The sequence below is a fragment of the Haliotis rubra genome, unplaced genomic scaffold (genome assembly GCF_003918875.1).
Source record: "Haliotis rubra isolate DU_JTF1 unplaced genomic scaffold, ASM391887v1 Scf24, whole genome shotgun sequence".
NCBI lineage: Eukaryota > Metazoa > Mollusca > Gastropoda > Lepetellida > Haliotidae > Haliotis > Haliotis rubra.
Genome location: NW_025766447.1, coordinates 2,361,363 through 2,375,202, shown reverse-complemented (window position 1 = coordinate 2,375,202; position 13,840 = coordinate 2,361,363). Strand labels below are relative to the sequence as shown.

The 13,840-nt window shown below is 40.6% G+C and overlaps 2 protein-coding genes across 2 annotated transcripts in view; one reads left to right on the top strand and one right to left on the bottom strand.

The window, feature by feature from the left end:
* The window catches only part of LOC124278671 (FYVE and coiled-coil domain-containing protein 1-like), a 30,105-nt gene extending 16,876 nt beyond the window's left edge, over positions 1-13,229 (bottom strand). Inside the window, exons 1-11 of the mRNA XM_046714443.1 lie at positions 13,187-13,229; positions 11,399-11,408; positions 7,474-7,502; positions 6,446-6,547; positions 5,970-6,089; positions 5,071-5,183; positions 4,496-4,599; positions 3,711-3,854; positions 3,408-3,486; positions 1,246-1,362; positions 570-715 (exon numbers count right to left, since the gene is read on the bottom strand). Of these exons, the coding sequence (XP_046570399.1) occupies positions 570-715; positions 1,246-1,362; positions 3,408-3,486; positions 3,711-3,854; positions 4,496-4,599; positions 5,071-5,183; positions 5,970-6,089; positions 6,446-6,547; positions 7,474-7,502; positions 11,399-11,408; positions 13,187-13,229 (1,007 nt within the window). The remainder of the gene's footprint in view (positions 1-569; positions 716-1,245; positions 1,363-3,407; positions 3,487-3,710; positions 3,855-4,495; positions 4,600-5,070; positions 5,184-5,969; positions 6,090-6,445; positions 6,548-7,473; positions 7,503-11,398; positions 11,409-13,186) is intronic.
* Positions 13,230-13,328: 99 nt separating this feature from the next.
* On the top strand, positions 13,329-13,652 carry LOC124278670. Its single transcript, XM_046714442.1, has one exon. It carries the CDS (start codon positions 13,329-13,331, stop codon positions 13,650-13,652), a length of 324 nt encoding a protein of 107 aa, XP_046570398.1.
* The last annotated feature ends 188 nt before the right edge of the window (positions 13,653-13,840 follow it).

Here is a 13,840-nt window from a genome sequence, read left to right as displayed (position 1 = left end):
AGGTAAAACAGAAACTGACTTCAGAACATCAAATATCTGTTCATCAAAATAGCAAGCACATATATTTTCTATGCATGAAACATGACATATAAATATCAAGAAAATGTTTAGCAAAGGATTTCAATCAGTGATTGGGCTATGTTTGCATGATCACAACTAGTTCTCAGTGATGAAATTCCACCAATTTCTAATACTTCTCAAAGGTGAAGTTCCAGTACAGTGCAACACTCTGCATGGAAGAAGCCTATTCATTTACTGTGAGGTTGTAGTGTATGGAGTGTGGAGGCAACACATGATGCCACATGATGAGTCTTCAGCATCAACATAAATGAGATCTGGGATACTGATGGTGAAGTGCTGTGTTCATCCAGACACACTATGGAGCATGGTATGTCGCAAGGTTTGTGTAAATGTTGAAAGTACAGGCAGAATAGGTCTACTTTTCCACTGACAGTTGTCAAAATAGCTGGATTATTGCCGACTTGAGTAAAACTACATTCGTTTACTCACAACAAAGGACAATACTATACATCAACTGGCTGTGACATTATCAGTTCCCCCAGACTTGCCTCTTCTCCAGCTGGAGGTGACGTTCCTGCAGCTCTGTGTGCTGTTCCTGGAGGTCTCGAAGCTGCTCCTGCACGGCGTTCAACTCCCCCTGCGTGGACCACACAGACTGGCTCACCTCCATCTTCTCCTGCTGGAGGGACCCAACCTGACAGAAACACACTACATGACAGGGGCACAAACATCACATGCACCAAACACAACATTTAGAAAAGTCTTCACATATACAAATGTTTGAGTTCCTGCTCTGACCAGTATGTTACAGCAAAATATAGGAGGAAAGCTGAAAGTGAAACAGGTTGCCGATTTTCTGCAAAATACATGTGAAAGGGAATATCACTGAGAGGATCATGATGGAGGTGAACGTTGTACTTAACACCCTGGTCTGCAAAGGGACATAACTCTGTACAGGTAAATGTAGTATCCTACACCACTGGCTCTCATGTGAAACCCCATGACATGTACAGTGTCCTGTCTCACATCATTTGTATCATCCGAGCTCAATAGATGCTGCAGACCAAAGTCCATGGACCTTATTACTGATCTGTCCTTAATCATATACAGAAATAGAGCTTGGATCATTTGGAAAATGGGACCCTTGACAAATGGAGTTGGCAGTTGCTATGACAACTCTATTCTATACTCAAGAGCCCCAAGTTACACCTGGCTTGTGCTGACCTGATCCATAAGCTGTGTCCGGACGGTCTCGGATGTCTCAAGGTCCTGGGTCAGCTTGTCCACCTCACTGGAGCTGGAGTCCACATAGAGGGGCACACTCAGCAGACTTGATGTGTCCTGCAGCACAGACACACTCTAAATAGTCATAGATCAAAACATCCATCCCTAACATCAACATCAGTAAAATCAGACTTGATGTGGTGCATGCAGCACAGATACAGCACAGACACACTCTTAATAGTCATAGATCAAAACATCCATCCCTAACATCAACATCAGTAAATAATCAGACTTGATGTGTCCTGCAGCACAGACACACTCTTAATAGTCGTAGATCAAAACATCCATCCCTAACATCAACATCAGTACATAATCAGACTTGATGTGTCCTGCAGAGATATTGCTAATAGTCATAGATCAAAACCTCCATCCCAGTGGGTATGTTGTACTGTCGGTACTGTACACTCCACTAGCACCTTCAGACATGTCCTAGCATGGAGCTAGTGGGTATGTTGTACTGTCTGTACTGTACACTCCACTAGCACCTTGATACATGTCCTAGCATGGAGCTAGTGGGTATGTTGTACTGTCTGTACTGTACACTCCACTAGCACCTTGAGACATGTCCTAGCATGGAGCTAGTGGGTATGTTGTACTGTCTGTACTGTACACTCCACTAGCACCTTCAGACATGTCCTAGCATGGAGCTAGTGGGTATGTTGTACTGTCTGTACTGTACACTCCACTAGCACCTTAGCATGGACATGTCTGTCTGTAGCTGTACACTCCACTAGCATGGACAGCTAGTGGGGTATGTTGTACTGTCTGTACTGTACACTCCACTAGCACCTTGGAGCTAGTGGGTATGTTGTACTGTCTGTACATGTCCACTAGCATGGAGCATGGAGCTAGTGGGTATGTTGTACTGTCTGTACTGTACACTCCACTAGCACCTTCAGACATGTCCTAGCATGGAGCTAGTGGGTATGTTGTACTGTCTGTACTGTACACTCCACTAGCACCTTGATACATGTCCTAGCATGGAGCTAGTGGGTATGTTGTTGTACTGTCGGTACCTGTACACTCCACTAGCACCTTGAGACATGTCCTAGCATGGAGCTAGTGGGTATGTTGTACTGTCTGTACTGTACACTCCACTAGCACCTTCAGATACATGTCCTAGCATGGAGCTAGTGGGTATGTTGTACTGTCTGTACTGTACAGTCCACTAGCACCTTGATACATGTCCTAGCATGGAGCTAGTGGGTATGTTGTACTGTCGGTACTGTACACCCACTCCACTAGCACCTTCAGACATGTCCTAGCATGGAGCTAGTGGGTATGTTGTACTGTCGGCACTGTACATGTCCACTAGCACCTTCAGACATGTCCTCCACTAGCATGGAGCTAGTGGGTATGTTGTAGTGGGTATGTTGTACTGTCTCAGGGACATGTACTGTACACTCCACTCCAGCACCTTGAGACATGTCCTAGCATGGAGCTAGTGGGTATGTTGTACTGTCGGTACTCAGACACTAGCATGGAGCTCCACTAGCACCTTCCACTAGCATGTCCTAGCATGGAGCTAGTGGGTATGTTGTACTGTCGGTACTGTACACTCCACTAGCACCTTCAGACATGTCCTAGCATGGAGCTAGTGGGTATGTTGTACTGTCGGTACTGTACACTCCACTAGCACCTTGATACATGTCCTAGCATGGAGCTAGTGGGTATGTTGTACTGTCGGTACTGTACACTCCACTAGCACCTTGATACATGTCCTAGCATGGAGCTAGTGGGTATGTTGTACTGTCGGTACTGTACACTCCACTAGCACCTTGATACATGTCCTAGCATGGAGCTAGTGGGTATGTTGTACTGTCTGTACTGTACACTCCACTAGCACCTTGATACATGTCCTAGCATGGAGCTAGTGGGTATGTTGTACTGTCGGTACTGTACACTCCACTAGCACCTTGAGACATGTCCTAGCATGGAGCTAGTGGGTATGTTGTACTGTCTGTACTACTCCACTGCACAGACTGTCCACTAGCACCTTGAGACATGTCCTAGCATGGAGCTAGTGGATAAGTTGTACCATAGACTTCACTAGATCCTTCAATACCTGTACTAGTAGGTAAACTGCTGTACTGTGCACTGACCTGCATTGAGATGGAAGCCATGCTGCTGATGCTGGAGCGCCTGCTTGGCGGGTTCCATGTGTAATTACCTCCCTGCTTCCTGGCGGAAATATAAACATGAGGTAGGCTATAATCTCTGTGTCATGTAGTGAGAATAGGCTCACATCACTCTTCCTAAAATTGTGCCATAAGTTCATAAATCTGAAAGTTTAATATATATTTTACTCATGCTAACACATTCAAATAAAACATACATGTAAAACACAAAATGCCTTTGTTTGTACTTAAGTGATTGAAACTTGTGCTTTGGTTATGTTGTCTTACTTGGCAAATGAGGGCCATGCTGTGTCAAGGTCATAACCTCTAGGTGAAAGGTCAAAGTGCACATCAGTGAGATCATAGAGAGAGTTGATGAGCCCACTTGTTAGCCCTTTCTGGTACCACACACTCTGGGGGTGGAACCACTCCCTGGAACATACATAAACTGTTTTACATAAACATTGCTGGGCTTAATCATTGACAATGATGCAGGGCTGACTGGGCATTGTTTTACTAGTGTAGTTTCAACAAAAATTTACAAATTACATCTTCGGTAGTAGTAACATTTGTGATGCTAAATTCTAAAGGTAAGCTGCTGTATGACACTAGATTAACATGTGTCAACTTTTAATCTGTTTGAAGTTGAATTACTCTTGTAAACTCAGTTAGATTATGTTGTTAGTGTCTGCCTTTCTACACACAACCATGCAATACTGTATTTATAGACATGATCTACATTAGGACAGGAATTCACATCGTTTAATCAAATTAGATCTTAAAACTAACAAATAAAATACTAAACAGACCTTTTCACTCATCGCATAAAATTGCTATTACACAAGGGATTGTTAAGTATTCAGTATATCTTTATCCCAAACAACTTGCCTCATACTACCACCTCTCTCTAAATACCCAACATCTCTATTGGCCCCATGTCTCTATTCCCAGCAAATGACCCAACCACCCCCCTCCCACGGCCCACACCCCCTTCCTACCTTCCCTGACATTACAATCCCTACTACTGGTCCAATATGGATACTGGTCTGTTATTACTACCCCTGTCTACTGACCCTGTTTTAGGGTGCTGCACGCACTGCTGAATGGTGTCGGGTAGGCGCTGATGCACCAAAGAAAAACGCAGGAATGCTCGGCCCTTTCCCAATGAAGTCTTATGCTGTGAGACAGAAATCAACATGTGACTTATTTTCAGAATACACAATAAACACAACAGGAAGGATCTAAAACACCCACAACAGAGCTGTAGCATAAAATCCTAATTAGTATCTATAGTTGTTACACTTATGGCCATATAAATAGTAATCAGCCAATACTGACAGTAGACCATTGGCGGATCCAGAGGGGAAAAAAAAATTAAGACCACATGGATGATTTTTTTGTGTTGGTGGAGCCAATGGGGGGGTTCAGGGGCTTTGACACCCACCCCCCCCAATTCCTGGATCCGCCCATGCAGGAGACCATTTATCTCTCCTAACATATATACAGAATGCAAAGCATATGAAATAATATCACCATGATCAATTCCCATACACATATGGTTCCAGCAATATAGACCTTAATTTATATTTTCCAATGACATTACAAATTTGTCTAAGAATCACATTCCCTTGGTTCTGATGATACACACCTCTCCCAGTGACTTGACGTATTTGATGCCATCGTTGATGCCCTTGGTGGAGCCGAGACAGTCAACGAAGTAGTCCCAGTAGTCCTTCCTCCGACCCAGCATGGAGTACCGCTCTGCAAGCAGTCACCAGGCATTCTAGCAAATCCTTACCTCAATGGTCTACACACTGGAAGGCGTGTGTGGGGGTAGGTGTGTTGGTGTGTTAATATTTTTACACCACTTTTAACAGTATTCCAGAAAGATCACAGCAGGTGATACCAGAAGTGGGCTTCACTCATCGTACCAATGTGGGGAATCAAACCCAGCTCTTCCACATGATGAGTGAACACATGAACCACTAGGCTACCCCAGCGCTCAGCCATAGTAACAGATCAATCACATTAACCAAAGGAAGAAAGTATGGTAACAGATATATCACATATCCCTATCATGTCACTATATAACCATAGTAACAAATATATCACCTTCGATTGTATACAACAATGGTAACAGATATATCACCTTCAATGTAAGCACATAATCATGATAACAAATATATCACCTTTTATGGCATGCAACCATGATAACAGATATATCACCTTAAATGTAAGCACATAATAATCATGATAACATATATATCACCTTTCATGTAATCAGGTCACCTTGACAACAGATATGAGATAGACCCCCTCTCATGGACTAACAGATATTTCACCCTTCATTTTAACAAGGTACCGTCAATAACAGATATATCACCCTTCATTTTAACAAGGTAACGTCAATAACAGATATATCACCCTTCATTTTAACAAGGTAACGCCAATAACAGATATATCACCCTTCATTTTAACAAGGTAACGTCAATAACAGATATATCACCCTTCATTTTAACAAGGTAACGTCAATAACAGATATATCACCTTTCATATGTGCCTGTAGCAGGTACTCCAGCTTGGCACAGAATCTGTGGAGGGTTTGGTTGTCATCATTGATGGGGGCTTTTGTCTCACCGAAGTCATCCTTCATCTGTTTGATGCACTCTGAGTGAGGAGATGAGAAAACTATGACTGTGTTAAGTCTCAAATACAGGGTGACAAAACCATAACAGTATCAACATCAACATCGTCGAGTTTGAATACCAGGAGGAAACATGTCATCAAGAGATGACATATCTCCCCTGAAATGGGGAAATGAGGTTTGGCTTGATACACCTCACCTTTGGTTCATAGCAAATGAATACCTTAGGTTCAGAAACAAACAAGAAAGAATGCTGTTCAACCACACCAGAAACAACCACTACCTACATTTTCACTCAGTGAAGTCTAATTTGTTGTTATTAAAACAAACACACAAACAACATTTTTAATCTCCAGTTATTACATCAAACTGATCTTACCCTGTATATCCTGAATAATTTTGTGGTGTTGCGGTGTCGCTACCGACCCGCGGTGCTGATGCAGATGCTGACATCTTGCTGTTTCAGGCTCTTCTACGTCATCTGAAAGAATAACCAAGATGATATCTGAACTAGGAAAGAATGGTCTGCTTCTTGTTCACTTAATTTCAGATAAAGCTGAAAATAAATTCAACCTTCCTGTGTACCACATATTGACAGATGTGTTGTTTCATCATTTCTGTGTTGATAAAATATTTCATTTTGTTTATTGAAAAATAGCAACTGTTGCCATGATTATATAATTTAGTTTTATTAAGTAACATAGTTTCTCAAACTCTAACATGAATGCCATTTGGGAGGTTCTGAATACCATACATTACCACATGACAATAGAATACATGAAATTTTGAAACATACAAGGAGCCATGTTTCTTGTTTTGTAATAACTATAAAGTCAAAACATATTTAGTAGGTTTGAATCCATGAACAAACCAACAAGAAGAAGCTGGAAAACTTTTGAACATACAATCAGAAAACCTCACTTCACAAACAGTATGCAATTTCAACGTATGGAATTATATGTACATGTAACATATTGTGTTGATATGAGATCAATATGACTAAGATGGCCGTACAATTCAATACTTTCATATTGGGGCAGTGTATCACAATCAATGAATTCAGTGAATCATTACAGCCCTAACTTAACACATGCTAAATGCATATTTTGAATAATATTTTCACATTGAACCATCTCTATGATATTTCAATGGATATGTTGAATGAGAATTGAGATCAACCAGATATATTGCATTATATACCATGTATCATATGATCATCATACATACAATTCATTTGATTAGTGTTTTGCAGAGACGTTAAGAGTTGATGACTGTCCAGTTCTGGGGTATGTATCACTCTATAGATATCTGACTATATGGGCCTTGATGCTAGATTTTAGCTGTACAAGCTCCTATGGTCCAACCCCCCACTGAGAATGCAGAACGCTTGTGGTAAAGCCAGCTGACCTGAACTCCAGCAACACGGACCGTCACGTCTTCAGTGTTGACACTTGCAAATATTTTCACTTCATTATAATTCGGAAATATTTAGATGACATTTTCAGCGGCTACGAATCGTTTAACTGCCGTCGAGAACTACCTAGGTCACACGACAATCTCTATTCACACAAATGCTACACCCCTGGTTTGTTGTCATTGTACACTATTTTTACTAAATGTGGAAAGAGAGTGAATGCATGGGAGGTAACTGTGTGTGCACGGAACGTATGGATGTGCTCGTAAAATCAGCCAAACCCACGCTACAAGTATGCCACAACCTACTTGAAGTAATCGCGTCATTTGTCTTGTTTGTGCGTGTATTGAAAGTTTCACAATGGAATATGCCCTTGGAATAGCCGAATGGTTATTTTTACAGCGTTCGCTTGTCACAGAACCTGGGTTCGATTCCCCACATTGTTAACTAAGATACATAGCGTTCCTTGTTCATGTCAGTGAACGCTATGTATCTTAGCTACCACATTGTGTGAAGCCCATTTCTGGTGTACTGCAGTAGTGTTTTTGCTGGACTATTGCTAAGAGCGGTGTAGGGTCATTCTACAGAAAATGTCAATTTGCTGTCCCCACTGACAAAACGCTCAATTTTTTTATTGCATGAAATAATTTACTGAAAGTTCCTTTCATTTCTAGATATATGGTACTAAGCATACTAATCCCTAAATAAAAGATATTTTATTTAATGCTAAATTTTGGAAAACTACAGACGAAGATGGGCAATCAAGTTATTTATGCATGTCCTAGCCACTCTTTTGCATTTTTTAGTGTCGAAATTTCGAAATTTAATATCATTATGTATCTTTGGGTCAGTTTTAAAGAATATGCTTGAATGGTAAAATTAGTTCACAATTTATATGAATATATCAAATACAAATTTGAAAACTTTCGATTTCAAAAACGTCCCTGAAGATATTGTCATTACCGCAACAGAAAGAGAATTAGCACTGAAAACAATATGGAAAATCTCCCTTGAAACCCTGATGTCAGCTTCAACTAGATGGCATCATTGCTGGCCATGTGCTCAAAGGAGGCATGTTATATCATAGGACTTAGAGTGAAATTCACCATTCTTCTTTCATTATGAGGGGAGTGTTTTTAATGTGTGTCATTACCGCAACGCATGTAACTATAGTATATATGAATTAAACTAAGTCTTTCATATTTTACTGAGATGCCTGTTTGAATACTTTTCACAAATATATATCTAAAGGAACTTATAAGTATATGGAAGATCAGGGGAGTTGAATTTAAACAAAATTGTCATTACCGCAACGGTCATTACCGCAACAAAAAACAGTCGTTGCGCTGATGACATCTGTCACTACCACATGTGATAACACTGGTAATCCCATATAGAATGCAACAAATGATACATTGTTATATCTTAAATGATACAACGTATCTTGTAATGTAGTGCTTGGAATTAGAGAGCATGACTACCCGACAAGGATTTAAAAAATGCATCACAATTTTCACATTACACTAACATCAAAATCTGTACATTTTGTCTCACAGTGGTACTACAGTTGATGAAATAAGAATATGAAAAAAACAGTTGCCAGTGTTTTGTGAATCCACTGTTAGTGCTCACAAACCGAAACATGAGTCTCATTAACCAATTCAGACAATGACCTACTTTTCAGCCGATCCGAATTTTCTCGTGTGAAAGTGAAAATAGACATCATAAACAACTATGGTTACACTGAATTCCAATTCCTTGTTACATAAGAAAATGGTATTTACAAATGGATTTTAATTTTAAACTTTAATAACATCGTATTTCTATATTTTATATCGAGGTGTAGGCCGCATGACCTTAACTAAGACGTCACAGACTGCCCCAGTTTGATGAGGTCGTAAAATGATTCACAATGCATCTAGATCACTGGTTACACCTGTTATGTGTTGTTTGCGCTTATTCTATGTAGTTCTGTAACGCACAATGTGATTGATATAATATCAAGTCCGTCCCAGACCGCTAAACTCTTCTAGCGGCTGAGCCTCGTTTTGAGATTTCCACGATTTTCAGGTTTCTGGTTTGTCAGAGCACGCTGCACGACATGTTTGCAAATATTATAAGAAGCGTAGTGTTGCCATATACAAGTGCTTAGATGTATCAAATAATACTGATTAATATTTATGTATCCAGTTAAATTAATTGGTCTCAAAATTCTGAAATGGTTATTGTACTAAGTTGCGCAATAGGACAGAACCCAGTCAACAGGAAACGAGACTGTTGTGTAATCAATGTTTTGACTTGTATTTTTCAATTCACAAGAAAATAACCTTTTCCATAGTTAAACTGTGTTAAAAAACACTTAAACATGATAAATAATACTATATCTGTATTGTTGAATTGGTAAAAACAAGTAAGAAAGTGTCATTAATCATATTTGATTGATCCTTAAAGCAAAGTTATTTCAAGTTATCTACTTTGAGAACCAAACAATTTGCTCTGGGTCTGTCGCCTGTTGTCAACAACATAACATAGAAAATTGTAGCGAACTGTGGTTACAAAGAATAAATATTAAGCTTTAATGTTTTATGTTCATAAATAAAATGTTTTATAACAAGTCAATTGCTTGGAAATGGATTGTGTAACTATATTCTTAAATTTGTTTACATCCATTTCATTACCACAACGACATGTGACTACCGCAATTTCAATGTCATTACCAACACGGGACGAATTATTTATGATTACACAACCAATTATGTCTTTCAAGCCGTTTAACTTATGGGAGGGTCAAAGGAATTCAATGTTTTAACCTTTTCTGATAACTGTTAGAGATAAAAGCTATTGTTGCCTCAGTTATTATGTTTACATTCATGCTAAAACTAAAAAAATCATAAATGCATCGAAACAATTTAGAACAATGACCATTAATTGCACAAATATACTTATAAATAGCCACATATGTGATGCCTAACAACTCTTTCCATTTCATAGCTGTTTTGAAAAATCAGTATTTTTGCCGTCGTTGCGGTAATGACATTTTGATTTAAAGTTGAAGAGTAGCAATAAATTTTATGGACAATTCTTGTCCAAACTTCTCCGCTGATGCAATATACCAGTCATACAAACCAAAGTAGTTTACATGAACTCATAAAAAATACAAATGAAATTTTCTTAAGAGCAAAAGCTGAAATTGCCCTTTTCCATAAAATACTACCTTACTCACTCACTGACCAGTTAATAGCTAATGATAATGAACATCACATATAGTGCAACATTTGTGTCCAAGCGGTTGTGCACCCAAATGACGCACCTACCTACACTGGTGTACCTGTTCCGAACTAAATTATTCACGGGCTTTCTTTCAAATCCTTCAAAACACGTATTCAGTATTCCCGACAACGCTCACTCTCTAGCGTTTGGAATTTTACCTGGATCAGGGTGATAGATTATCGTTTCCACCCTCGATTATCCATATTATCGAGGTACAACACACTGTACTCGGGGTGGCTAATTTCTGATTGCCTAGTACAATTGTTTCAGCGTGAGTCTGGACACCTTTAGTCTGGAAACTCCACCTTCGGACGAAGTATGACAGGTAAGCCAAAGAACATTACTCTATGTACATGATTCGTTAATCCGAAATCCTGTGAATCCGGACGATTTAAAGGTTAACGACTCCGACCGGATTAACGAGGCTAATCCGGCATGTATTACTGAAGAGTAATACACGCAAAGAGACAGTCTTATATTAGAAGTATATATATTTTTCTCGATAACCCACTCTTTATTGGTTCACGTAAGTGGACAGCGAGTGGAGGTACAGACTGCCCGGTCCAGACTGCCAGAGTGTGGGAGATCTATTCCCAACTCGAGTGCCATATCTATGCTACTGCGTCTAGGTGTGGGTGTGTCTGCAACCTGTCCTCATCTGAGTACAGACAGAGCAAATATATTACTGAGGTATAGAGTGGACTACCCAGATGAACAGTGTCTCACCGCCCGATACCCAGTCGGTGCACCCGTGAAGGTCCGGGTTAGAATTGATATTCAGTAACCCAAGCTTGTCGTAACAAGCGACTAACGGGATCGGGTGGTCAGGTTCGCTGGCTGGGTTGACACATGTCATCGTCGAACCCCCACCCCACCCCCCTTGGATCTGCCAATGACTATTGGCCGAAAATGTATTTACTGGGCATTGGGCACATTGTTGATAAAAGCGTATTAAATTAAACCAGCATATATACACCGAGTATACACCATGTATACAACAGATAGTACATACGTACACTCACAAACACACATACATACAGTTTCTGTGTTTACTCAACATGTGTAGCATGTGTGTGTTTTCCCATGTGCTCCTGTATTGTTAGGAGAAGGGTTTTCTTTCCCTTGCATGTGTTTATGTTGGGTATAACCCGGACAGGATACGCTCACCTTTCACAAACACCCGGTGTCATATAACTATTTAATAATGATTCATTAACACATGCTAACAGGATCGGGTGGTCAGGCTCGCTGGCTTGGTTTACACAAGTCATTGGTTCCCAATTGCGTAATATTGCTGCGTAAAACGAAACTCACTCACTCACTCACTCATTAACACATGCGTATGATATGATCCGCTTTCAGAAGAGCATTATTACAATTATGAACATGTTTTTGTATTTACATACACTATACCGCATCCGGCGTGTATACACTATATCTTATTGTATTTCACCAACACCGCGTTTACTGTATACAATATATAGGTTATTCACCAGGCACACACCAAAGACACTATGCACAATGCATTCAAATGATATTCACCGACCTCAGTGCACGTAACGCGATCTACATGTTCATGAATCACTCATTACTGTCGGGGCATTATATGGTGGTGTATAACGTGTAACATTACAACCTCAATTACAGCGTGTGGCCCCTTCCAACCAAGCTGTGACATGGCCCATTGTGCTACCAGTGCCGGTCTTCCAGGATAACCTGCTGTGTTGGAGTGACTCCGTGTTCCAGCCGTGTTACAGATGTACGATGTTGTACATCAGTGGGTTTGATTCCAGTGAGTGAGTGAGTTAAGTTTTAATTTTACGCCTCACTCAGCAATATTCCAGCTATATAGCGGCGGTCTGTAAATAATCGAGTCTGGTGACTCCATTGATCAACAGCATGAGTATCGATCTACGCAAATGGGATACGATGACATGTGTCAACCAAGTCAGCGAGCTTGACCACCCGATCCCGTTAGTCGCCTTTTACAACAAGCATGGGTTGCTGAAGACCAATTCTAACCCGGATCTTAACGGATTTGATTCCAGAACGTTCACCAGAGATGAGTACAAAATAGACATAGACCAAATATCCTAATTAGATCGACACCGACCCAGAGTATACTAATTGTACTGTTACACAATGAGAATCTACACCGACACGTCTGATTCATTGTAAATAACAACTAGCTTCCTTGTTCACCATATCGATTTCTAAATGCCACTTACAGAACATAATGACTAAACTGACACCGATTAGAAAAAGAAGAGATCAACCCTTACTTGAGATCATCTTTGTCTGTTGATGATTTTGTTGAATAATATTCCACTCATATGACGGCTTTGTGTAAACAATCGGGCTGGACCAGATAATCCAAGGATCCACGCCGCCGGGGGACGATGACTAGCTGTCCACCACGTCTCTGAGTCTGGCTACCTGGCCCATTCTGTTGCTGGATGGCACAGGCTGCTGAGGACATGATCTAACCCGGAATCCCATCGGGACCTGAGATCACGACCCAGGGGCGTAGGAGGGTTTCATTTTTTTTCAAGACGAAACCATATCTACCTTAGAGATCATGACTATAGACCAACATCGACCAGAGAGCATGACTACAGACCAACACAGATCAGAGATCATGACTATAGACCAACCTCGACCAGAGATCATGACTATAGACCAACATGGACCAGAGATCATGACTATAGACCAACCTCGACCAGAGATCATGACTATAGACCAACATGGACCAGAGATCATGACTACAGATCAACACAGATCAGAGATCATGACTATAGACCAACCTCGACCAGAGATCATGACTGCAGGCCGACACAGATCAGAGATCATGACTACAGACCAACATCGACCAGAGATCACGACTACAGACCAACAGATCTAGAGTACGACTACGAGACCAACATCGACAGACCAGAGTACGACTCACAGACCAACACAGATCAGATAGCATGACTATAGACCAACCTCGACCACAGATCACAACTATAGACCATCATAGATCAGAAATCATGACTATAGACCGACACAGATCAGATGATCATAACTATAGAGCAACATCGACCAGAGCAT